Genomic DNA, 26,747 nt, shown 5'->3' with positions numbered 1-26,747 from the left:
ATAACCTTGTAAACTAAAATAAGGACCATCGTAGCATGTTCTCTTGCCAAGGAGGCTCAGCAGCACGTCACAGCCAGAATGATGGGCTTGGAAAGCAGAGAACTGCCTTCTGCCCTGGCCCAGTCACTTGCACCACTTGCTCTCCTGAAGAAACACCTGTACAAATTAGCAGGACACAAGCTGTACGAGGCTGGAGAGCCACAGGTTGGCTACAGTGCGTTGGCTGCACAAGTGACTGCAGAGGCCCTGGGGCAAGTTATTTTTGCTGTCTGCTCAGCACAACCCTTGTGCCTGACAGCAGGCTGTTGCCTTTGAAAAGATCACCAATCTCTCTGCACCTGCTTATCCAGAAAATCAGTTCCAATCTGCATCACCACATCCGTTAGTATTAATAGTGTAGGCTCTGATTAGGCCGGAGTAAGCAAAATCACTAACGGTGATCTAACTTACCTGAAAACAGGACAAATAATACATGGATCTGACTCCTGAATGCAGTCAGGCCTGAAAGGGTCGCTGGACTCAAATTCAGCTTATTCTGCTCTGTCTGTCCATGACCCTCTGAAGCCCTGGGGGCCATCATAGCTACTGCTTGAGAAACAAAGTCTCTAAGGCCTCTTTTTTGGTTGCAGATCTCACCTGCAGGATGTTTTAAATGACTGCTGGGTTTGGATTGTCCCTATAGCTATCCGTCCTGACATGCCAATCAGAGGCCAAGCAAATAGAAGTTTACACAGTTTACATCTTTGCTAACCAGTTTTGCCACAAGATGTATTTTATTTCACATTAGCAGAAAAAGCTTACAATAGTGGAAACTGACTAACTTAATCAAACAGGTATTAAAGGTTAAGGGGAAGCAAAACCAGCTGAGAGGACCTTCAGATCTGGTTATGTACAGAAAGAAAACTGCCCTTTTCAGTGTTGCTGGCAAGAAATTCAGGGTTTGGGCTGTTCAGCAGTAACAAGAATAGTTTTGAGAACAATCATTCCATATAAGCCTAGAAATGTCAGGAAGTCCCCTGCTAAGAAGCTTCAGAAAAAAAAAATGCTCCCTTTTCAAGCATTCAAACAGACTTTACTGACTGTGGAGCTAGTGACGGTCTAAAAGTTGTGTTGTGTCATGCTGCTGAGGAAGGCAACTTGCGGGTTGTTTTGTGTGTGTGGGTTTTTTTTTTTTTCCCCTAAAGTTTAATTTCTTACTTACAGAAGATTTGTATTTGGTATTTCATGATCTGACAAAAAAAATAAAAGAAAGACCCATTCTGTAAAGCAAACATAGGGATGTGGGGAAGCTTCCCTTCCTAGTAGGGAAGTGAGTCAGCTTCCTAGAAGTACTGTATAGCGACTCAGCTAAATGCCCTGCCTTACATGAGGACTGGAAAAGGATTCCTTTCCCATAGGTAGCCACTCCTGTAGGACAGCTTGCCTTTTTGAACAGAGAATGCTGAATTTCTTTCATGTTATAGCTGGCATAGCAGTCTACAGAGTCTCTAGGTCTTTGTGCCTCCAGGGCTGCACAAAATGCATGGAAAGAGGGAGTCTCATGCTGGGACTGAAATGGTGGGAAGACACACGATCAGTGATTGATACCTCCCTTTTGCAGATTCCTAAGGCTAGCACAAAACTCCTTGGAGTCAGGAAGGGGGCTCCTGTGGCAACTGAAATGAACTGAAGCAGTGTGGAAGGCTGACTTACCGGTGGCCTGAGGTGCTTCAGCTCAAGGAACTGCTCTCTCACTACGCTCATGTTTTGGTAGAAGATCTTAAGGGCTTTAGCAAATTCTGCATCCCAGCTGGTGCGAGGACTGCGCCTGCCTTCAGCCTCCCTGAACGACAGAGTCTCTTCAGTCACTTCAATTGCCTTGGTAGGAGACTCTGATTCTGTCTCTAAAATGCAAGAGGTCACTATTAATAATATAACGTGATAATCGAAAGGATAGGATGGAGGCCAGCACAGCCTGCATCCTGAGGCAGTACTGGTGAGACATAACTATAGCAAAAACTTGCAAACACGGAGACATGTTGTGGCGGGCACTGACTTTCACAGTGGCTTGTGTCCCACTTCAGCTTGTCCTTAAGAAGCAAATTTTCATCCCTTAAAGCTCTGTTTACTTCTCTCAGCTGCTCAGTCTCTTCTTCCACGCGCAGCAGCTTCTGGTACAATTTGGACATGGGGCTGCTTGGGTCCTATTTCAAAAAACTCCAGATTATTGTCCATAAATCCTGTTTTCTGTGCATCTAAAACAATTGTGAATAGATGTTTCTTATCCGTTAAGCTATAGCTAAGAGTGGATTCCACATTATTGGAATTCTGAAAACACTTTTGTGACCCTTCCTCCTTCCAACGTCCAGCTACCAGTGTTTGCTGGCCTGTTGCCACAATACTACTTTAGCAAAAGGGTCCGAAAAAAAATCCCCAGTTAACTCTGTGCATGTATGTAAGTATGTGCATGGGCTTGCGCATATACACATACAGAACCGTTACTGTTTACTTGCTTTAATCTCACACACCATTAATTTCTGTTGTAAGCACATAAGCCGGCAAGGCCAAGGAGAGGCCCCGGGGCGCGTGCCCGGCAGCGGCGCCCAGGCCGCTCTGCACGGGTCGCTCCCGCTCGCCCTGACCCTGCTGCGCGCGGCCTGCGCGTGGCCAGTCCCTCCTCCTGCCTCTGCCCGGACCATCCTCCCAGGTGTCTTCTCACAGCATCAACCACACTGATAATGTAAGGAAGGGCGCTCACCGGGCCAGCGTCACCCGCAGTCAAAGCGTTGGGGCTGTCGAGCAGGACGGCGCCCTCGGGTGTGAGCGGCAGCCCCTCGAAGGAGCAGCCCATCTCCACGCAGCCTTCTGCAAAGACATGGAGATGCTGTTAGGAACCAGCCCCCCTTCTCTTGGCTGCTGGTGCCCACGCTGCACTCGGCATCTAGAATGGAAGGAAACGCCTCCTCCCCAAACTCCTACCACAGAAATGGCCGGGCCCTTGAAGCTTCGACCAGAGGCAGTATCTGTGCAATCCCATTGTGGACGCCTGCTATATTATTTCCCTAAAACAGTCACAGCAGTTAAATGTAACAGAATTTAGCAAATTAACTTGGAGAATATTATAAGGGATTTTAGATGTGCCCCCACCGCTCTTCTAGCCCCCTGTGACTAAGGTCTATCCTGAAAAGAAGCTCCTATTTTATTCATCAGTGCCACTTCTTCAGTGGTCATGACACGTTCTGAACCAGCCTGACTGTCAAACACCTGCTGATTTCCTCCTACTTCGCTACTGCACATAAAGCTGACCATCAGAAACAGTGGGGTTGTCTGTTTGCTTGTTTTTGGCAAATTGCAGTGTGACCAATAAACACATTTTTCTTCCATATATTACACCCACACCAAGAGCTGGAAAAATAAAGGGATTTTCTGAGCAGCTCCCAGAAGTCCTGCCACACAGAGGTGTTTACATGTCTACCCCAGGCCACTGGGCTCAGCTTCCATGAGTAGGCCCCGCAGCATTGCTCGCTGAGCCCTGGCAACTTGCTGCGTTGGCAGAGCAGGCCCCACAGAAGCAGGAGCCCTGCTCCCTCCCGAGCTCCACAGAGACCCAGGCAGCCCTCGCGGTCACTCCTCACACAACGACAGGAGGTGGAGGAGTGGGAAAGAGGGTGGCCAGGGCTGAGCTGCTGCCCCCCAGCAGTGCCATGGGGCACCCCACAGCTCCTCACAGCTGGGGCTGAGCAGAATGCTGTGGGGTTGGGGTGGAAAAAGTGCCACCCAGGCCCTTTCCTCACTACATCTGCCCAAACGCAGAAGCAAACTTGCTCGTCAGAGCCTGCTTGTAGCATGTGCAGCTCTGTGAGGTTTAGGACATCTTCATTTATACATTACACCCAGCAGCTGCTAGTGAACTTTTCATCAAATGAATTATTTTTGTGCTGAACAGCTTGAGCAACTGGGCTGCTCATAGTTCTACACACAGGCAATGAGTTTTGTATCTGGAACGATGCAGTGGCGTGATTTGATTCTATCTACAACCCATCATTGATGAGGACCATGAAATACAAAATGAAGATCATGGGAAGGAATACCTTGAAGCCCCCACAAATCAATAATTAAAGCATTTTTCTGTAAATAATTCAGAAATTCATAGGATGCCTTCAGTGCTGAGAACTGGACTGTTTCGTCTATCTTTGGATTCACATTCTTCCAGACAGGCTTTGTGTATAAGCACCGTGGAAGATCATAAACTCTATACCTAGAGAGATAAAATATAAGCATAAAAATAATTAATTTTACAAAATAATTTTTAAACATCCACTTTCTGAAAGTGCTATTTAAACAGACACAAGATGAGCAAATACAACCACGTAAAGTCAGCTGTTCTTTCCTGCTCAATCAAATGCATTCTGCACTCTCACATCACATACATATGTGAAAAGATTACTGTGCTTTATTCGTTTCCCATGTTCTTCCATTGGCAACAATCTGACATACTGTCAAAAATTCACTTGCACAAACACCTTTAAAATATATAATTATAATATAACTTGCAGGAATACCTGTGGGAGGACACTGCATCTCTCCTTTAGTGTCAAGGATTCAAAGTTAAATTCACACTTTAAATAGTTTAAAGCCACAAGCGACACAACTACTGCTATAGACAGCTTTTGGCTTCCACAGATGTGGAAGTGTGTGTGGTGGCAATGCTAAAAGTGCTGCCAGTTCCACCAGAAGCCAAACTGGGCACGTCCTGGGGCGAGGGGAGCTCCAGCAGTGCGTACCCGATCTGAATGCCTCTGCCCGCAGCCTCTCGCAGCCATTTGACCCCACGGCACTCCACCATGTGAACCTGGAAGTCAACCCTTCTTCCCAGCAGCTCCAGGGGATCCATGACCATGTCGTCTTCCCCAAAGAGCCTATGGATGCAGGAAGAACAGCAAAAGGCATCTGATCCCGGTCCACAGCCAAAACCGAAGCAGGGCAACAACACAGATGAGCAGGATACAGAGGCCAGACAGGAGAGCTTATTTTACTTGACATACACATCTTGATAATTAATAACTATTGGCAAATAAAACATATGTTTTATAAAGCTGGTTGACCTTTTTTTTTTTTTTTTTTTTTTTCTCTCTCACTTTTTTCCTGCAGAGCTCCAAGAGAGCAAAATTAGGACAGAAGCCTGGAGTCTGGTAACCTTCATTATCAGGTGTTACTGTAGTGACAAGAGCAGTCCTTCAGAGAGAAAAACAAGATGCAAGGGGATGACAGAAAGATGTTCATAGAAAAGGACAAAAAATAAAGAAAAATTGAGTCAAAAAAAAAAAAAAAAGAATAGAATAGAAGGGCAAAAATCCTCCAAAACAGAGAAGGACTAAACCAAATCTATTTTATTATATAACTATTTTATCCCTCAAATTAATGAGCTCTTTTATCCCTCAAATTAATGAGCTTCTGTGTTGACTGCAACTAAAACAAACTTCCTGTAATGTAAAGATGTCCAGTTATGAAGAAAGGGACCAAGCAACAGGAGTGGAACTGCTGGTACCCCCAACACCACTCTGGAAACCTCAGCAGGATGACCTCCCACCGTGGCCCTTTGCTCCTGCATGAGGTGCCAACTCCATCTCGAGGTAAGGAAAGTGAAGGGATGTTTGCCAGAGCTGCCCCTTGAGCTAAAGAAAATATACATACCGTTCTTGGGGCTCTGCAGCATAGGTAGAACACATGAGTCTCACCTAGGGATGCTGCAACTGCTCCCAGCTACACCCGCAAGACCCCTAAAAATCCCCCCTTTCCACAGGTTGTGCAGCACTTCCAGCCTTTGTGGCCAAGCAGGTGTTTCCACAGCGAGCCCCCTGAATTCCTTTAGGAAGACCAGGACGAGGGAACAGCAGCGTGCGGGGCGGCGCTGCCGGGGCTACCTGCCGCGGGCGCCACAGGGGCGCAGGGCGAGCAGCAGGCGCGCTTGCCGCAGGCCCTGGTGGTCGCGCAGGGCCGCGCGCTGCCGCAGTGGCGCACGGTGCGCCAGCGCCTCGAGCCACACGTGCGCGCGGCCCAGGTGCACGGCCTCGGGCGGCTCCCAGAAGGGGTCGCGCTCCCGGCCCGCCGGCGCCGCCTCGCCCGCCCGCAGACGCTGATAGAGCTCCTCCATGAGCACCTTCCGGTTCATGAACTTGGCCTGCGACCAGACCCACACCTGCGGGGGCACACAAGTGGTGAAAGGGTCAGTTTGTGCCGCGGAACAGCCGCTCCCGACACCTAACCTCCTCCCTGCCACACCAGGACTGCTACTTCTGGTCATTACACTGAGCATTCTCCTCTTGGCCATGGCCTTCAACGCGCAGGAGAATGTGGTCACCTCTCTTGTTCTGAGCAAACAAAACCCAGCTACTTCCCAGTTCCTCCTCCCCAGGAGGATTTGGTCACCTCCCTTCTGTTCTGAAGAAACAAAACCCAGCTCCTTCAGCCTCTCCTACTGACTGAAGTAACTTGCAGCTCTTAGAACTTCCTATTTAGAACATACAATAAATTGTTCTTCTGACCAAGCTATCTTAAAGCTTATACAAACACCAAGAGGAGAGGAATGAGAAGTTTGACTTTACAGATCAGTGTTTGGAGCATTCAATTACAATAAAGAAGTGGGGGACTTAAGTCTGTGCTCCAATGCAATATTATTTATCTGTTGGAATGGAGATTTTAAGGATTTATTAAAACACAGCTAACTACCTTTCATGCTCACTTTCTCCCAGTCCAGGATGGCTTGTTAATTAATTTCATCTACATTCAGAAGAGAAAATCTCTTTCCCTCCCAGATCTTTTCTTACTGCTTCCATATAATTCATTCTTACATCCAATAGAACAGAAAATACCATCGAAAAAATCTATATCAATCATTTGGTTTACTTCTTAGGGCTCCCTCTTTCATTTCTGGTTTCCTTATTTTTAAACAGCACACAATAGAAGCTTTGCTATTATCAAGGCAATAAACGTGCCAGGACTTGAACAATAGAAACTTTTAACAAAAATTGCTTTGCATGTTGCAACCATGACGGTTTGAAAGACCAATGGACATCACTTGTGGCAAATAGACTAAACCAAAATGAGGATAACATTCCTGTAAACTACCAATTTACAGTTACAATATATAGCGTGTCTGAACCACAACTATTTGAGTCCATGTGAAAATATCAAGTTGCATTTCTTTATCTAACAGTGGTTCTCTGAAAGATGTGAAATAAATTGGTAACAAATCAGTAGCTGAAAAAAACTCCTATTGAAAGGAAGAAATGAGGTTCACTCCATTATTTAAACAATGAGGCTTTGCTGCTGGGCAGCCCGTGATAGCTGCAACTGAAGGAGGTTTCAATGACAGAGGTTTTTAGCACTGATGAAACTGATCTGGGGCTATAGGTTCCAAGGAACCATCGATAAATTTCAGCCAAAAAGGGAACATTGGTGTTGAGGTTCTCTGACTGTCCTTCCCTGCGCTTAGACACGTCCTAAGGAGTATTTGATATCAAACTCTCCTGCATGAGTTTACTGCAAGCCAATTCAGGTTCTGCCTTCTTACCTGATGAGTAGTTACGTGTGTCACTCTTACTACTACTTCCTTCTGCAGGTCGTATCCTCTGGAGTCTGACAGAGCTAGATTTTTCACCTTCAGTTCAAACATGAGGTCCTATTAAGTCAAAATGATTTCAAGAACATTAACTGACAAGATACATTTTGCTGCATAAATAGAGAAATTTCAATTTTAAAGGGATCATTTCAGTTGTACATGACACTGTTTACAGAAGAAATATGCATAATAATCTTTCTGTAACATCTAGAATGACATTGACATTCCCAGTATTTGAAATTACACCTAGAATGAGGCTTCTTCAACTTCCCTAACCAGCACTGTAGTGATGTGGTTCTCTGAGAGGTTGGGACCTCCAGTTATTATTTAGCATACAAAGAGATCAGACGAATAGTCCCAAAGTCTTTAGTCTAAAAGACAGCACCATGTCTCCAATGTTCTTTCAGAAAGCTACTGTTCTCCTATTAACCGTGTTCTTACATTAATACAACACTGTTCTGCCCAATATAGACCACTGGGCCTATATTTTCTTTGCAAGGAAGTCGGCAGGTTGAATCTTTACCCATCATCCATGCTCCTCATCCACTGTTTTCTGTACAGATGTGCACCCCCTCCTTGCTGCTGGCATTCACACGGAAGAAAATCGCTTCTCCATTTAATTAGGGGGTAGAAACCATCAGAGAAGACAACAGAACTTATAGATCCATGAATTGTTTTACATGAAGAAATATCAGCATGGTTGGCAGCTCTGGGCCTTTCCTGCTATGTTACTTAATGATGAAAACAGGGCTGTCTGGACTTTTGGGATGAGCACGGCATGAAAAAAGTTGGGGAATGTGTCACAGGGCAGACACTCCCTAGCCAAGTTCAACCTGCAGAAGTTGGGGGCGAAACATTTTGTACCTTCTTCAGCTCCTCGCTCATCTGATTTACTTCAGCTACCAGCGGCAGGAGCTTGATGTAGTCATGGAACACGGCGAGGATACTGGGATCTGCTCTGCTCTCCTTGCTGCCCGCAGCACCTGTGGGAAAGGGCGCGTTTACATATGTTTGCACTTTTTTTCTGAAAATTGGAGAATGTGTGCTGGGATATCGTGACAGCTCGTTCCATAACAGTGCTCGTTGCATCCCCCATGGCAGGAGTGATACCAGTGTTACGGAGCTTTAGGCATCTAAGCTAAGCCCTTGGAGGACCACCTGCGTCCTGCATGTCCTCATCCAGCCCAGGAGCTGTGATGAGGATGCAAAGCCTCCAACCACAGGTGCCCAAATGCACCTCATTCAAATGCCTGAAGTCAGGGATGTGATTAAGCCAATAGCTCTCCAGTGGTGCATAATTACAACACGTTTCTATAGACATGGAGCAATTTGAAACATGAAATGCAAGAGCAAAGACCTCCCGGCAGATTAGTGCATGATTAAAAAAGCAACATCCACAGACCCAAACTCTCCAAAAATGATAACCATCCGAATGCAGAAGACTTTCAGCAAAAATGCTCAAAACCTTTGGACTGTGTTTCATTCCCCAAGCATTTCATTCTCTGAACTGGTTAAAACAGATGTACAAAAGTGAATTACAAAACCCTAGTTTTAAAGGGGTGCACTGGAGCACTTCCACAAAGTGCAATGAAAAAATATAAGCAGGCTAAAAAAAAAGGGGGAAGAAAAAGAGCAGCAAATTTTAAGAGAGCAAGGAGAATATTTTGGATGACAGGAAAAAAATATGCATTATCATATTGTGTACCACGATTAGCTCATATGATAGCATTAGCAAAATCCCTATTGATAGCTGCTGTAGGGACTATGAAATGAGGGCAAGGAATATGTGAGTGCACCTGATGATTCTGCCCTCTCTCCAGAGACTTCTCTGGGAAACAGTGTTCAGGCAATGAAACTTGCAGGCCGTGGCACCCCGTGCCACCCAGCTGTCCTGCTCAGGCACAATCTCATGTGACCATGTCATCGGGGTCATCAGGAGCAGCGCTCATGCATTATTAAAAGTCATCTGATGGCATTTCTCAAACGTGGCTCATAATCACGGCTCTCTTTATTAAAAAAAAAAAAAAAAAAGCAATTCTCATATTAAAGGAAAACTAAATGAAAACTTACAAGAATTTGGTCTACTTGAAATAAAACCCAAACCGATTTTCCAGAATCTCGGCTGCTAATCAGCTCACTCTGAGACATCCAGTTTACTTTGTGAACATAACACTAGAAATAACCATATATAAGTACCCACTTTGAGAAAAAAACACTGTTTTCATGAAGCAATGCATGAACACATTAAATAAATTCTCCAGACTGAAACCCATTACCTCTTTCTATAGTAGGCATTAGGTTGGCAAAATGCAGTTTGCTGGGATGCACAGCTGCTTGCTCGTAAGGCGAGCAGCTCACTGCAAGAACAACGTGCTAATCCCAAAGGAAAAACCTGGCTTGTGAGGTCGCCCACAAGTGGTCCATGGCGTGGTGAAACATCAGCCCCTGCTGAAGCCTGTTACCCAACAAGCAAACGCAAACTCTTACCGAGTTTATCTAGGCTAAAGCCTCCCGCTGCTGCCAGCTCTGACTGAAAGAAGTCGTAATCGTATCTGCTCAGGTCCTCGTCTGTGCGTTCTGCAGGCGGCCCAATGTACAGGAAAGCACTGCTTGATCCCAAAATAACACGATCCTGAAGGGTTAAACAAAAGATTAAACTCATGCCGGTGACATGTCAAGTGTCAGAGAACAGTGAATTACTGGAACACTCTTTCGGAGTGGGTAAAATTGCAAGGAGAAGTGGTTATGGAGTGAGCTGGAGAGATGGAGAGGAGCTGTGTGCTCCCGTGGGCAAGGAAGGAGGCAGCCTGGGATAACAAAACCTCACCACAGAGCAGCTACAGCTGAAAGAATTAAAACCACTGCTGCCATTAACATGACAACCAAAGTTAAGTGATGCAGGTCACTACCATCAGATTTGCACCACTTCCCAAGATGAAAAATTTGTTAAATACAAGAATTTAAAGGCAGATCTCCTGAGCCAGAGTAGTGATCCATCTATCCCAATATCCCCCACGACACTGATCCTGAGGGACAGATTCCCACCAAGGAGTACTTGTACCAGACAACCTACAGAGCTTCTCTGTTTCTAGAAAGCTTTTCCGCTGTTCAGAGACCTGTATTAAATGAATAGGAAGCTCTAACTTTATCCTCAACTGCCCTTAATAGATTTCTCCTCCATGATAGAATTGATACCATCTCCTTGAACAAAGCAAAGCAGTAACTTAGTGTCTCTACAATGTCCCCTGGCAAGAAAGGCTGACAAACTCTCCCTTCTGTTAGAGATGAACACGGACCCTGGTAAGGTTCATTGGATGCCCTTTAATTGTGGTCTGCCACATTCACAGTAACACAGACTCATCTTGGGCTGACTAGATAAAAACAGAATCAATTACTTAACACTCCTGTGGGGGAGGCCCAGAGTTTTTTCACATCCTTATTAGAAATCATTCTGAGGCTGAGCAATATCTTGAAAGTTGCCTGTGTGTTTCTAACCAAGTTGGCCTCCCATTTTAACCAAGACAGCCCCCTTTGGGATGGGACCCTGCCTGGACCCTGGCCCTGCCCCTACCTCACACACCCTTTTGCTGCCTCTCTCCTGCCCAGGCCCTGCCTGGGGCTGCCTGGGTATCCAAACCTCATCCCTGCTCTGACAGGACATCCTTATTCCATGCCCAATTATCTGTGTTTTCCCTGAGATCCTGCGTTCAACATGACAGCTGCCCTTCTAAGGCTAAGGCTGTGTGCATATGCCCTCTACCAAACCACACCGTTTCTTGAAAGTTGCAGAATTTTTATAGGAAATTTACCTTTCTGGCAGGTGGGATCCTGCTTCAGGACATGGTGAGCAGAAACAAATGAACAAATCATTCTGATTTGTTTTTTATCCTCAGGGTTTTTGTGTGTTCTGATTTTTTGCTTTTCTGGCTTAGGTTTTATGTCCCAAGTGCTCCCTGGCCAAACACTCACCAAGTGCTGCAGCTTTGTCTTCCCGGTGATGGGCACCCCGTTCACAGTAGCTTTGCACTTGTGGCCTGGCGTCAACGTAACTTCACCATCAGTATTTGTAAAGGTAGCATGTTTGTCCAAAATGCTGAAAGATAGACATTTTCTTCTGATTTACTTTTATTAATTTAATTTATAATATATATATAATATGTAATATCATGTAAATATAATTTATAATTAGTGATGGAATTTATAAATTCCATCATCATGGAAAATTGTATCAGAATTTGGAAAACAATAAATATAGATTGCCATTTAGCTTGCCATTTGAGATTCATCAATTATCTTTTTTAGTTTGTCCCTCACCAGCCATCATAAAAAGTTCAAAGTAATCATAACTCATGCTTAGGCAGTGTAGTAAAATTCCTTGAACTAAAAAAAACACACAAAATAGAGAATCAAAAACATAGGCATCCGGTTTTCCTTAATTTAATATACTTACCCAAAACCTCTTAGGATTATTGCATTTGAGGTAGATTGACCAACATCACAAGAACCTAGAAAAGAATGAAGAATGCAGTATAGATCACATGTGCTTTAAATCACAGTTGGGTAATGGTTAAAGGTACTGCTTTCACTTTCACCTTTTCTCCTTTGCAGCAATTTGAAGACCTTTGCTCAATCACTGACCTTTCATATTAGTGTTACAATTATAAAATGACAGTTTACTAAATTACTGTATCTTTAGAGATGAAGCACTGCATCCTGCTGCACGTAAAGGGTTTGCTTTATGCAATTGCTTTATGCAACCACTGCTCCTGCACACAGTTACGGAGGCACGCAGGAGCCCCAGGAAATCCATGCAGTCCATTACTGTCAAATAGATGGCAGGGAAAAAAAATCCAAAGCAAGTCTCCCATGTACAAAGTATCAGATCTACAAATATCTGATCCCATTTCAGTTATCTATCAGTTTGCAAAATAAAGTCCATGTTGCCAAATCACTAGTTTTCTGCAAAAGAAGTCACTGTGGCATCTAGTAGACCTGGTTATTTCTTATTTCTCAGTTTCCTATTGTCTCTAAACATCTTTTGCAGTAGAAATACTTCTCAAAATATAATTCTCCAAATCGTTCTGTTCTCAAACAAAAGGAACACAATTTTATGGGGAGGAAAAATGGGTAAGAACTTAAGGAAAGGAAGAAGATAATCACTCAAATGTCTGAGCAATGTAGTAATATAGCATTCCTGTTATGACAATGTTAAGACACAGAAAGCAGTATTCATATGCTGTATTCTGGATTTTATAAACTTAAAAAAAAAACCAATTACCATCCTGAATGAAGTACTTGAGAACCCATGAAAGCTGGGGGTCTTCATTGATATTCAAGAGATAAGGGAATGTCTCCATCATCTGTCTCTCCTGAGCAGGAATTCAGAAATAAGTTATTTTAGCAGGATACATTTGAAAGCCTGAAGTGACAGCTAATAATATACATAGAGGTCTGTTTCTTTTTTTCTTTTTTTCTTCATATAGGGAAAATAATCACCACAAAGCAGTTTGTAAGTGAACATTCCCCCAAAAAGTCCAAATGCTAAACTCTCAACAAGAGATTGCGTTTTGATACCTGCATGCAGCCCCCAATTCCTGAAACACGTTCTGGTTTATTAGAAGTGCACAGGAACTCTGACCATGAAGTTAAAGAGAGAGAAAAGGAGTGAAAAAAAAACTTGGTTTAAGGTTGTGGCCACAGTTACAGCTCACACAGCCTGGACAGTGTTAGCCCTCTGCTTCACATTTAGTGAGATTAACAAAATACAAGTGTTCAATTTTGCATGTGAAGCTCATTAAGTCATGCAGGCTTTGTGGGCTAGGCTCAGTTTCACTCTATGCAACAAAATATGAAACCAAAACAAAATAATTATTCTGGAATTACCCCCAGACCTTTGCTTTCTGCAAAATGACCTGCATACACAGCCCTAGTTCATTGTTTGTGCAGTAGCGAAAGTCGGCAGCTTTGTCAGAACCGGGATGGCAGAGACGGAGGCGCTGCGCGCGCGCTCGGAGACCTCGCTCACACCGCACAGGACAGCGTGCAGGAACAGCAGCGCAGGGCACGGGGAGCTCTTCCTTGGGCAGCTTTATTTTTTCAAGCTGCCTATGCACAGAGGTAAATGCTTTTGAATATGCAAGTCCACTCTTAGCACAAGACAAATGCGATGGCTGCTAACTTGACATATCCTTGTCTGTTAATCCTTTGGCATTTACCCATGTGCAATGCAGTGCAATGCATTTACCCAATTTCCAATGCAGTAGAAGTGATTCTTGAAGAGCTACAGGAAGAAGGGCGGCATAGGGCCTTTCAGCAAACATGTGTGCTGTACTATTATTATTATTATGAATGTGTGTACTGTGTGGATTATTAATCAAGCCACCATGAGGTGCTCTTTCTTCCCAACATTCACCTCACGGCACTTACATATATCATCCTGCTGAAATACTTAAGAGTGGCTAATTAATTTCTATTACCATTGATTTTGACAACACCTTTAAAATTAAAAGCGATATTACTTTACAAAACGGTGCCACAGTCTCAGGATATTTATCTCATGACTGATTTAAAAGTGAACATCGTTGGTTCTCATCTTGGTTTGGAAATGCTAAAAGCCCAAGGAAAAAAACAAGAAACCGTAATGTACTTTGATGGTAAGAGCAGAGAGAAGATTCTCTTACAGAAACTCACGAGATGTCTGAAATGATACTGCAGCTGCTTAGTGTAATTGCACACAGAGTTGCTGCTATGGCCGTAGGTGAAGAGTCCCGGGGCTGTGCTGTGGCACTGGCAGCAGGACAGGGTGCCCGCCGGGAGTCCGGGAGGCCACGGGAAGGGCTCCGTCCCCGTCCGCGTGCCGAGGCGCTGCGCGGGCAGCAGCCCAGGCCTCACCTGCGCCAGGGCCGCGCGCTGCTGCTGCCACTCGCCCCGCGCCGCCTCCAGCCGCGCCTCCCACGTGTCCTGCGCGCTCCGGAGCCGCTGCTCGTTGCCAGCCACCAAACACCGCAGCTCTTCTGCACACAGAGAGGCCTTTAGCCAAGGAATATACAGGAAAACCAGCAAACCCTCCCTAAGAAACAGGAGCTGCCAGCGAGTGGGACTGCGTGCTGGCAGACACCCTGGCCTCTCGCGTTAGTCACCCTCACCACTGAAGAGGTGACATATTTGTTGCTGTCACCACCAGCCAGACATAATAATGAGAGCTGCCATCTTCTCATCTCCCCCTAACCACAACCACTGTAAAATACCCTGTCCCAGAGCGTGCTCAGGAACCTGCTCAGGTGAATTCTATTTAAAGGAGTTTGCAATCTGCCAACTGCTAATTGCTAATGCCCCCATCTCTTCCTTCAGCTCTGATGCTTGTCCACTCTTGTCTTTCTGTAATACTCCTTACTTTTAAAGATGAAATTTTACTCACTTTTTTTCTGCCTGCAGGGATTTTTTGGGGGATTCTTGATTTGAGCAAACCAACCACCCATTATGATAAAGGGCAACCTTGTGCAACCGGATGTGCCCACACTCATGCTGCTGGGATAGGGACTCATACTCAAAAGCAAAGTTAGCTTTTTTAAAACAAAGTTTTTTTTTTGTTTGTTTTTAAATATATATGTTTTGATAATGTCTGAACAACTTTCAAAAAACCCAGACCACAGACCATCTAAAGTGCCTCTTCTGTATCTACAGGCAGGAACACGGCAGCACTGTGAGGCTCACTATATAAGCAGTGTGCGAGCCAGCTGGCAGGGAGCTCGTCAGTAAGGCAAGAATATCTGCTCCTCAGGGACAAGGTCCCCAGTTTTCTTGGTTCTCACCTGTCTCATAGCAGGAGCACATGGAGCCCTAACACAGGTGAGGGTGGTGTGGCTCAATCGCCCGTGGGTCTTGCACATTTATCAGACTGAGCAGGATGAACGTAGGTCTCCACTGCTCTACACCCACAAGAACGTGTGATTTTGAAACACTTGGAACTGGCACACTAGGGTTGGTGTCTGGCAAGACTCCTTGATGGTCTCTGCTAATAGGTGCTATAGTAATCACAGAATCACAAAGAATCACAGAATGGTTGAGGTTGGAAGTCAACCTCTAGAGATCATCCAGTCCAACCCCTCTGCTCCAGCAGGGACACCTGGGGCATGTGTAAACCTCCAGAAGGAAAAGATGTGATCCTACTGATAGCCAGTACATTGTGCCTTCCGTCATAGAATCATAGAATGCCAAAGGTTGGAAGGGACCTCAGAGGTCATCGAGTCCAACCCCCCTGCTCACGCAGGGTCACCTAGAGCACGTGGCACAGGGCGATCATATATTGCCAAAGAGTAGTTCACTAATTAAAAATAGAAAGGTAAAAATGAAAATACCAAGATGTTTAGTTAAAGAAGTATTTGACATCCTTTTGTCTTGCCATGAGGTGACAGAACTCTAGTCTCATCAGAAATCCCTTGAAGTCATTGCACTATTTAGTACTACTGAACTTCTTGTCATTTATTTGGATGTTTTTTCCCCCAAATCCATCAGCATAAGGGCACTGAAATGTAAATGGAAATTTTATGTGCAAATGCATGCTGCCAAACACAGTAGGGATAACCAGGAGGCTTATTTCAGAGATTTTCCAAAATATTCTCTTGTATCCATTTTATATATTAAAAAAAATCACTTGTGAACACGGTTTAGCTGCATTTCTTCCATGCTTCCAAAGGCCTCCTGATAATGCTTTGGGGAACTCAAGATCTGTTTGTTAGTTACATTTATGTGGAAATACGTACGTGTTTCATCATCTACTAATGTGCCTGTGCTTCTGAGCCCAGCCAGTCTGCCCAATAGCTTGTTATTTTCAGCCTTCAGTTCTTGTATAAGCTTCTCAGTGGGACTTGAATTTACCACGGCTTTGTTCCTGATCTTTTTTGCCCTTTTAAACGTGAAAATATACAAAACAAACAATCAAACAAAAAACTCTTTCACACAGACAACACCTGCACAGGACAAGATTTCCTGCTGAATGTGATTTTTTTTTTTTCTTCTTTAAATCTTTTTCCTGTTCGGAAATATTTGATGGAGCTCTGAAACTTTACAAAAAAAAAAATTGCTGCCACTTCGTTCTTAAGCTGAAAGCATTTTATGTCTTCTCTTGCATAGCTAACAGGAAGCACAGCCTAATTTGCTTTGGGTCCTGCCATTCCAAGCAAATCCATCTCTTCTCCAGCAAACCCTGAATTAAAAGCAACATAGGCACAGTTCTTGCACTTCTGGTGTGGGCTGATGCTTAAAAATGGACCTTCCCTGTCCAAGAACATGCATAACCCCAATATGCTGAGAAACGCACTGCAGAGACAATTCAAGATGCCTCTGCGTGGGGCTGACTTAGGTTTGTAGAGTTTATTAATCCAAGTTACACTAGTGCGTAAAAGCTGTTCAGCTGTTTCCAGAACCAAAGTGATGCTGGAAACACCAAATTGTCACTGCTGCCTTTGTGTTCCTGTTAACCCCAGCCTGCTGTGATCACAACCTCACCGAGCTGCGATCTACATCTGGCTAATGGTCATTTAATTGCCTGTCTTCTTTTAAACTGGACCTGGCATAGGGATATACAGACATATAAGGACCTTAACTGTAAGGAAAGAGCTACCCTTGTCATAAAATCTATTTCTAAAAAGATGTGCCATTGATAAATAACAATAAAGAATAAGCTCTTACTGTGCTAGTTTGCCTATTTACACACTCCTTCATTTGAGCTGTTAATCATTTAGTGTTGATGCCTTTAGTTAATTTGACCAGCATCTGATTGCAAGTAGCATGAATACCAGAGAGGAAAAATTATAAAAGTATATACCTCTCAGCATATCTTAAGGTTGACAAAGTCTCTTCATAACAGATGTCTGCTGGACTTACGGCTGCAATCTGTAAACATACAAGAAGTGTTAACTGACACCAGATTTTGAGTTTTATAAAAAATGGATCAGCATGGAAAAACATACTGCTAAGTCTTTAAACATGAAAGAATAACCCTAACGTTCTAGACAACCTAGATATATATAAACTAATTCTTTTAAACATTTTTGCAAGAAGTGAGAAAGATAAAAGGATGCAGATGGTTTGTTCAAAAATTAAGATTCAAAAAGGCTAGAACCCTAGTAAATGGCTTATCTTAGCAAACAACTCCAGAAAAACCTCTCAAAAAAAGTATGATGGTGTTTGTGCAAGTAGCAGCTGCAGAATTTGTCTTTAAATTAGTTCAAAGTGGCATTGATGAACTAAGAGAGTTGGCATTTGAAGAAACCCAGGTAAGCTGTTTTAAGTCTGTTAACATTTAACGTCAACATTGTCACATAGGCACATTTTCATGTTTTTCCACTTTTCATTTAATGCCATTTTCTTGAAAAAAAATGCCTCTTGAAAGATGCTGGTGTTTATAGCTAATCCAGCCGGGACAAAGAAAAGATTTTTATGATTTTATATCTCTCTAGAGCATAGAAATATTTTGTGCCAGATGCATTCCTATTCCCTACCCCCACTCTCACTCCCCCGCCTCAAAAAACAAAAAAAAAAAAAAAAAAAAAAAAAAAAAAAAAGCAGCACTTGCTTTTTGAGTAGTGTATTTGTTTGTATAATTATATTTGAGAAGAAACTTTCCACAAAATAATAGCAGCAGAGCAGCCTTCTGAGCTGTCCATGTTTCACTGTTAAAGAGCTCTGGGCAGTCTATTTTAACCAGCAGAAAAGTTCCCACTTTTATGCTACACAGAAAACCATCTTAACTTTTAAACTGCATTTATTTTCACTGATGTTAGACCCACGCAATTCTATTTAAACACCTACATTGGGTAATAATTCAAAGAATCAATTTACCATGATAGTCCTGCTGTTTCCGCCCAGAGCAGATTGTAGGAGTTTCGTCAGAACCGAGTCTCTGTATGGGATATGCAATACCTTTTTCCCAGTAGCTACCTCAGCCAAAGCACTACAGGGAAAAAAAAAAGGATTAGTGAAAAGAGGTAAGCAATGCAAGTATAATCATCAGCAACAAATTTTTAAAGAGTTAGAAAGAAATCATATGTTCACTGTCCACTACCTAATTGATTGCCTCAGTTTACACATCCAAGAACCAAGAAATCTACTGTCAAAGAGATTTACTGTCAAGATTTTAAAAACTGCAAAGCTTGTTTGGAATGGCTTGGGTCCAGATCAGAAAGGCCTGGATTTGTCAGGTATACTGAGCAACAACACTGTAAAGCGGCCCAACCTAGAGATACTTTGAAAAAAGAACAAGCAGTCCAAATAGTATCAAGCTAAGAAGCTGTAGAAAGGAATATTTTTGTTGTTGTTTCTTGTTGTTTTTGTTGATTTTATTCACATAAATTCTGCTTTTTACTTTACAGATTTTTAAAAATACCTGATGACATTTCCTAACGTGGTTAAGCTTAGATTTACACGGGTGCCTTCCTTCAGTCTGTCTTTTTCAGGTCCTGCGGATTTTTGCCTTTCACTTCCCGCCAAGTCCACCAGATTTATAATGGATTGTTTCGTGATTGCTTCATCTAGAAAAATCTGCAAAATGTGATATCAACATAAGGGAAGATTATCAAGTCAATGGTTCTGATATTAATTAAGAAATAGAAAATGATATTTTTGAGATTTTTCGCCCAGAGTCAAGCTGCTCTTGAACAGCACGTGAATCATTTCGGCTGACAGGATGAGGAACTGGCATGTTCCCACTTGTGTTGGCTTTACCAGAGGCAGAACTAAATGGTGCTGGTTATGATACCTCCCACCCTCAGTAAAATGGTCCGACCACAAACTTTGTGTCTGTGTAAACTTCAACAAACTCCAATTAATTAAGACTACTGAACAATTACACTGAATAGTAGAAACAGTGCCTCCCTACTACACCTGTTTGAACTGGACTGTGATGACCATGTGAGATCGGCTGCTGGTAGCATTCATGGTGGTTGTAGCTGTTGTTCTCATCTTGTTCCCTTGTTCCATTAATCTCTCAATTTGTGCATAACTATCACAAGGCACCAGCTTCAGACCATCAACGTAGAAACCTTGCTGCTGGTCTTCTCTAATCTTGAGCCCACCAGGCTTCCTTGTTTTAGCGAGTAAGTCTATTACCTACAGAGAGAGATTTATAGTCAAAGTCCTCTACTAAAGTAAGTAAAATATACCTGGGGAGAAAAAAAAAAAGTAAAATAGACTATGGCACAGCATAGTTGTTCTGGCTACCCTCTTTAGACATTCTTATTCCCACACAGTTCCATTTTCCAGGTGTATTTAATCTACGTTAAAAGCCCACATCTATAAACTCAAGACATTTGCAAAATTCAGCATAAAAGCATTATTTCCTGCTGCTTCTGTTATTGCTGTAAAAGCACATGCACTTGAACGTTTAATCTACTACACCTTTCCAATAGCAATTATCTATAAATAATAGAAGAGTACTGCCTTCTGTCATTTATTTTTCAGCAAATGTGACTGAAACTGGCCACATGGCTTAAAAGTAACAAGGAGGAAGGCATGGGGAATGCAGCTCTTAAGTAAACAACAAAAATGTATAAATATTTGGAGAGAAAAAAAGAAAAAAAAACAGTCCTGTAAAGCATATACCGTCTTCAACCCCCCACTCTCAACCTAGGAGAGAGAAATTAGCCATTTTCAATTAGCAGTATGTCTTGTGTCTACCAACACAAGAAACAAACAAACGAAAAACAAGAAGTGCAAGTAAAAGTAATGAAAACTCATTACTCCTACCTATACACTCCTACATATACTACTTATACATCCTCGCTATACAAGTGAGGAAGTATAATACTGGGAAGAATGGGATGAAAGAGCCCGGGATGAAAGAGCTCAGGCGACAGGCTAAGCCTACAAAGATATGACGGCAATATGGAGGAGGAGGAGAAGGAAGAGCCCTCCCATCCAACCTGCCAGGTTTCCTCTTACATAGGTCCCTCTTGACCTTTCCTAGCCCATGTGCATTATTTATCAGCTGTACAGGTAAACATGAGCTCTTTGTGTTCATGCAAAAACAACGCTATTTCAGGAGCCTAGTTCTGGCCCAAGGTCTTCCAAATTTAGCTCTCTGATCCCACTCTAGAAATTCAATAATGACAAAATTTATGAACTCAAACAGACTTTTGGCACCAGGCTGTCATTTAGATCAATCAGTAAAAAACTGCTGAAGATCCAAATACCTTCAACTCAGTCCCATTTCAGATAATCTGCCAAGAAGAGTAATTTTAAGGGAATGTAAAGACTGTTCATCCCATTACGGCAAAGGATCTGCAAGTAGCAAGCAACAAGTGAGGAAATTGTACTGTGAGACAGCTGCTTTACCTGCTCTGAAGTTGATATTTTGAAAATGGGAGAGAGAGAGAAAGGATGGAAACACTGTAAGTGTTGTAGCTGCACGTGGTTTCCACATCTAGGAGGGGAAATACCCTTGGGATGCAGGCCCCCACATGTGCAAGTGCAACAGGGTCTTGCATAAGAAGAAATAAACATATGAGAAAACATTAAAACTTGGTAATACTGAAATAAAGTTAAGACCATTACCTGCTCATTATAAATTTCCAGCATACTGAAAGTGATCTGTAAAGACAAAAAATAACTATAAATGTATTTGAAAAAAAAAATCATTTTGATGGAATGCCAATCCATTCTAAAAAATAACAGATATCACACAGATCAAAGCATTCTTTCATCCTACATCACAAAACAAATTGAATTCAAGCAATTACTTACTAGACCCAAACCATTTCAGCAAAATCCTATTTCCCTTCCGAGTCACTACTCATATATATGATATCCCATCATTGCCTATGCAGTCTAATCACAAGCTGCATTTAAAAAAATAATTTTATTTGCATCAAAATAGTTAAAATTAATAGACATCTAAAGAACATTGTAGGAAACTTAGGAGCTGCAAATATTAATTTCTGACAGCACCATTAATTAGCAGAGTGGCCCAGTCAGTGTTTATTTCTAGGTGATTTTAATACAGAAAGAGCCAGTGTTTCCAATGCCACTTTTTGAATGAACAGCTGCATGTGTATACTACCTCTGTAAGGGTGTGTGGATTTGAGAGCATCTGGTCACTAAGGTTGTGATATAACAGAACTTGCCAGTTGAAAGGGAATAATAAGCAAGAGGGAAATCTATAAACAAAATGCCCAGGGGCACATAGTTGACAACTTTGTAGACTATAATTAGCCAATAATAAAGATAAAAACCCTCTAGCCACTAAATGAGGGGCCATGAGGGGCCATTAACAAACTGCATTCATGGCTTTGCTGGGCTTGACCCAGGCTTCAATCAGGAGGAGGAATGTGACAAATATGAGCGTTACGCATAGTCAAGGGGGAAACTTATTGAATATGGACAAGCTTGAATATGGACAAGCCAGTAAGGAGGAGGGAAAGCTGTTGCTAGAAAGACTTGAGGTGTGGGAGCCCCATGACCTCCCAGAGGCGGACGGCAGCTGATACCTGAGGGATCCACACGTGTGCCTGTCTGTAGCGAGCATTAAGCTGGACAAGCTGGCAAGGAGGAGACCACCACAGACCAGGTGAGGAGGTCCAGGATCAGGGCATGAAGAGAGACTTACAGACCATGCTGCTACTCAAGGGCTCCACAAATGTGGGTGCACGTGCAAAGCTGCAGAGAGCAGCACCTGCGTCTGCACTGATGTACTGCAACTCCAACAAGCTGGAGAGGAGGAAGAGCTCGGGCTGTCCCTGCTTACATTGCTGGGATTGCTGGCATTGCTCCTGTGGGTGCCCTGCAAGGCAGTGCCCTGATGGTGGGGGTACCATTTGCATAGACACACATCTTCCCCCTCTGTCCAAGCAAACTAATATATATAATATTAATTGAACCTCATTAATTTTCACTTTTTTTTTTTTTTTTTTTTTTTAAATCACATAAGAATATGGTGGACAACTGCATGACATGATAGAAGAACAGAAGCTCATTCACAAATGTCTCCCCTATGCCATTTCTGCGGATATGGGGATTTGTTTAACCAGTCTGGGAAAACTGCTCTTCCTTAACGGAAGCAAAAAGCACCAGGATAAATGACAAGCTGTATTCAGTAATCAGGTTAATATCCCTGCAGACAGAAGACACTTCTGTACACGCTGAGTGAAGCCCAGCACTTGCAGTGATTCTCAGATCCATGAAGTGCTTCTGCTACTTGTACTTAAGTTACCTGGACTACAAGGATGGACAGAGGCTGATGAAGTGGGAGCAGCCAGCAAATACAGAGACTTTTCTGCAAAGCTCAAAACATTCTTCCTATTTGCACTTCTATGGCATTTACAACGTATAGCAATCTGAAACCCTTGTGGAGGAGTAAAGAAAAAAAAAATTTACCCAAGAGTTGGAAAGATTTTTTCATAAACACTCTGTGAAAGAGTGAGGTTAGGAAGCCTAATTCAGTTAACAGATCAACTCAGCTTACTGCAGGCAGCTCTAAAGACTAATGTTTATGTATTTATTGTTAAAATAAATTAGTAAAAAAAATTTTAGTACTTATGTGAAGGATCAATTACACTGCAACAGATGGAAATTCTTACTTTAATCTGTAAATCTAGCTGTATTACTTCAGCTTTTTATGAAACACTATTTTCTTTGTAGAATACACTATAGTTTGTGCAGTCATCGCTTTGAAAGGTCAAAATTTCTGGTTTCGCCAATTTAAAATTTCAAAATTAACAAAGTCCTTAAAATTTCAACTTGAAAGTACAGTCTGGAGAGATCTTGGCAATAAATGGCGATTTGTGATAGTCCCACCTGGTACTGCTTGTTCTCTTCCCCACTCTGGGTTGCTTTGAAGAGTTCTTCACACACAGCCGGCACTATGCCTCTGTTGGCCCCATACCCGATCATGGAATAGCTCTTCCCGGAGCCGGTCTGGCCGTAAGCCAGGAGGGTGGCGTTGTAGCCCTGCCAGGCGCTCTCCAGCACTCCTTCGCCGAGGTCATGGAAGACTTCTCTCTGAAAGCAACCACACACACGCGGCACGTGAGGCACGTCACCCTCTGTAGATGCACATGCAAATAGACACACCAGCGCCCTGCTGTCTAGCACCAGTGTCCCCAGTAAAGTCTAAATGAAGAATAAAGATTTAAAAATACACTTGAGATACTACTTTCGCTCTGGAACTCTCAGGAATGTAAAGAAACTAAGAAATGTTTCAAACCAGTAAACAGATTCATGCAATCACATGCCACTTAGGGGCATGTTAATGACAGAGCAGCTTGTGATTTTTCATTAGCTAACAGTACTTTTAATTAGCTTTTGCACAAAGTCTTACCTGGCCTGCATAGCTGTTGCAGCCTGCTGGAACGAGCACACCGTTCTTGTCCTTCAGAAAGCCACTATGAGACCAAAACGCCAGATCGAAAGTGAAGGTTTTCACGTGCTCGGGATTCCTGGGATCATATATACTCGTGCTGTTGGAGTTCATAGAAATCACACACTTACTTCCTGCATCCTTCTCCCTCTGCATTAAAATTACAATTTTAGTGTCAAAACATAACAATCCATCAAATGCTAAAAACTCACGTTAGCTGGTATTTCAGCTGAAGCCAATGGGAACATACCATGAACCGTGTGTGAAACAAGCCCACTGCAAAACTGCGTGGGATAAATGCACTGTCAAGCAGTGAGTGATGCAAACGAACTGAGAGCTCAGGAACTGCACCTTGCATTTTTTCCTCTGCCTCACAAAACCAGTATTGGCCACCCAGATAGCAGAGTACATTGGAAAATGCATTTTATTGCAGAAACAGCTTTAATGCAAAATGAACCACCGTACATTTCTCTCCGAAAAGAGCAAAAAGACCCATTATCTTGATACTTTGGTGAAAAAAAAAAGCATTCGATTCAGTCACTGAAAGTTTTGCACAGAAGACATAAGGTACAAACAAAATGAGAAACAAATACTATCATGTTACTTGCAATTCCACCAGTTCACAGTATTTTCAGACTGGCCTAAACTAACAGGTTACAAATATTGCCTAGCACCTCTTGACTGACTACAGATTCGCTTCTGGCAAAACACGTATTGCTCTTGCTAACTTGACACTTTGACAGTTGTCTTTCACATGAGGACATTTGATAGCAGATTAAACCATGTAGTTATATCCAGCCTTATCCATACACTGGGCATGGAGGAAATAAAAGAAACCAGACAAAAATCAATGTTAATCAATTAGGGCTTGGATTTGGATTTTGTGATTCTTGGCTTCTGAACATTTGAAGAAAAAAATATCTTACAAATGTTTGCAGATAATTATCTCAGATAATTCGAGAAAACACTTTTACTGAAACATTACTTGTCTTGACAAATCGGCTTTTGACTACAGCCCTTAGTAATGTTCATTTTCCCTTCATGAATATCTCCTCCTAACATTTCCTGGAAGTAAATTCTGCCATTATACACATTTTTTATTCCCCTTTCTCACAGGTGATGCTATATGACCCCAAAGCAGATGGATGTGCCACTGGCATTGCCTTTGGGTTTCGGCTCCAAGTGCACAGATATATCATTTAGTTTCACCCTTTATCAAGTCAATGGCATTCAAAACTTTTATAGAGAAACCCCAGCTCTGCTTTACAATAAACAAATAAATAAAGTCTCAGGCAACTCAATTTCTTATAGAAAAAAAAAACCCACAATTTCTCTATTTAAGTGATAAGCTGCAGCAGGTAAATTCTTGGGAAATGTTGATCTTGGCTCTCAAAAGAAGGTCTCCTGTACATATCTAGAGAGCGAGATTTACTTCTCTGTGTCCCTCATACTTACACCATAATGATACATCACCGTGCTCTTTCACAGCCCCCCAGGTCCTCTCTAACACCACAAATATTAGTAGTATCTTCTTCTCTGATGCACCTACAAACATCTACAATGTCGTGTTGTATGAGGACTCCCAACACATTCAGCCACTCGCCCCTCCTGAGCTTTTCTTTTAATCTCCAAGAATGCAGTTTCCTTCCCGGTTCACCTCATTTTTAAAAAGCATTGTCAATGGGCTGCAACTTTCTCAATCTAAAATGGTATTTCCCATGCTTTTCTTTGGATACCTGAAGCAAATCTATAGAGAGCAAAATAGGTAAAATCAATTTTCTCCATTATAAAACCATCCTTGTGCTACCATCTTCACTGCTGGCTAGCACTCTTATTTTCCTATTTTAAAAGCTCTACCATAAATTTTACCAAACCCTCTTTTTGCTCCCATTTCCTTCTATGTCCTTCAATATTCTGAAATCTCTATGTTAAACAATTATATTGCCATTCATTTCATTATATTCCCATCCCATTTTCAAAATACACCTAGGGAAACTCGATCAGTATCTAAGAACAGCTCATTGAAAATAAGCAGCCAAAGACAACTTTTTAATGCATAACTGGATTAAAACTTCTTTAAAATAAAGTTACTGGACCATCACAATCTTCTAGGAAGTTATTACGTGGCTAGTATCATATTTTTGTATTACTATTGCTTTTGTTTTTTTTTCCTCCAGCAGCACTGCCAAGGATAATTCAGCTGAGCTGCCTACAAAATAAAGAGGCTGAATTATTTCAAATAATTAATAAGTTTGCTAATATTATGCTTTCATTTGTTCCAAGTGATTTTCATACAAAAAAATACTGCTGGTATAAAATATACATTAAAACTCTGTTAAACAGTCTTCACTAGAATTTAATCCATCAATTCTATATTTATACTTTAGTACACTACACAGAACAAATAATGAGGTTTGACTTTTTTTTTTTTTCCAGTGCTAAAAGTTTGCTCTTTTAACTTGTATTTAAAGCTATTCACAGCATCTTTGTAAAATTTGCATTTACAAATCAGGCTGCAAATCCCTCCCTCCTTTCTCTTTGAACATATTTATGGTTTACTAAGATTCAAATACAAAATACTCAAGAGCAAATAATTACTAACCTGACTGAAAGGCCTCACTCGAACTGCCACTTTCACACTGTCAACACTTGGCATTTTCTTTTTCTACAATTTTCCTTCAGTCATGAATAGTCCCAAGGAGAAAAATAATAAAGTGCACAAAACTACTTCTCTAGAACTCCCAGTTTTGAGATAGAAAAGTCATGGCCATTGAAAAAACCAAAATCATTTGCAAG

The 26,747-nt window shown here is 42.3% G+C and overlaps 1 protein-coding gene across 1 annotated transcript; it reads right to left on the bottom strand.

The window, feature by feature from the left end:
• Positions 1-1,476: 1,476 nt before the first annotated feature.
• LOC112952935 (kinesin-like protein KIF28P) lies at positions 1,477-26,674 on the bottom strand. The gene is made up of 22 exons (XM_026045893.1): positions 26,554-26,674; positions 23,913-24,101; positions 23,390-23,593; positions 21,152-21,187; positions 19,484-19,708; positions 18,987-19,141; positions 18,443-18,554; positions 17,427-17,494; positions 16,363-16,505; positions 14,492-14,613; positions 12,879-12,969; positions 12,051-12,105; positions 11,570-11,693; positions 10,088-10,232; positions 8,465-8,583; positions 7,553-7,660; positions 5,904-6,178; positions 4,764-4,898; positions 4,071-4,237; positions 2,738-2,844; positions 2,036-2,183; positions 1,477-1,883 (listed from the first exon to the last, which is right to left on the bottom strand). The coding sequence occupies exons 1-22, from the start codon at positions 26,605-26,607 to the stop codon at positions 1,477-1,479; spliced, it is 3,189 nt and encodes a 1,062-aa protein (XP_025901678.1). The 5' UTR covers positions 26,608-26,674.
• Between the last annotated feature and the right edge of the window lie 73 nt (positions 26,675-26,747).

Source organism: Nothoprocta perdicaria, unplaced genomic scaffold (genome assembly GCF_003342845.1).
Source record: "Nothoprocta perdicaria isolate Ctin4 unplaced genomic scaffold, notPer1 scaffold_414, whole genome shotgun sequence".
NCBI classification, from domain to species: domain Eukaryota; kingdom Metazoa; phylum Chordata; class Aves; order Tinamiformes; family Tinamidae; genus Nothoprocta; species Nothoprocta perdicaria.
This window is presented reverse-complemented; position numbering and strand designations above follow the sequence as displayed.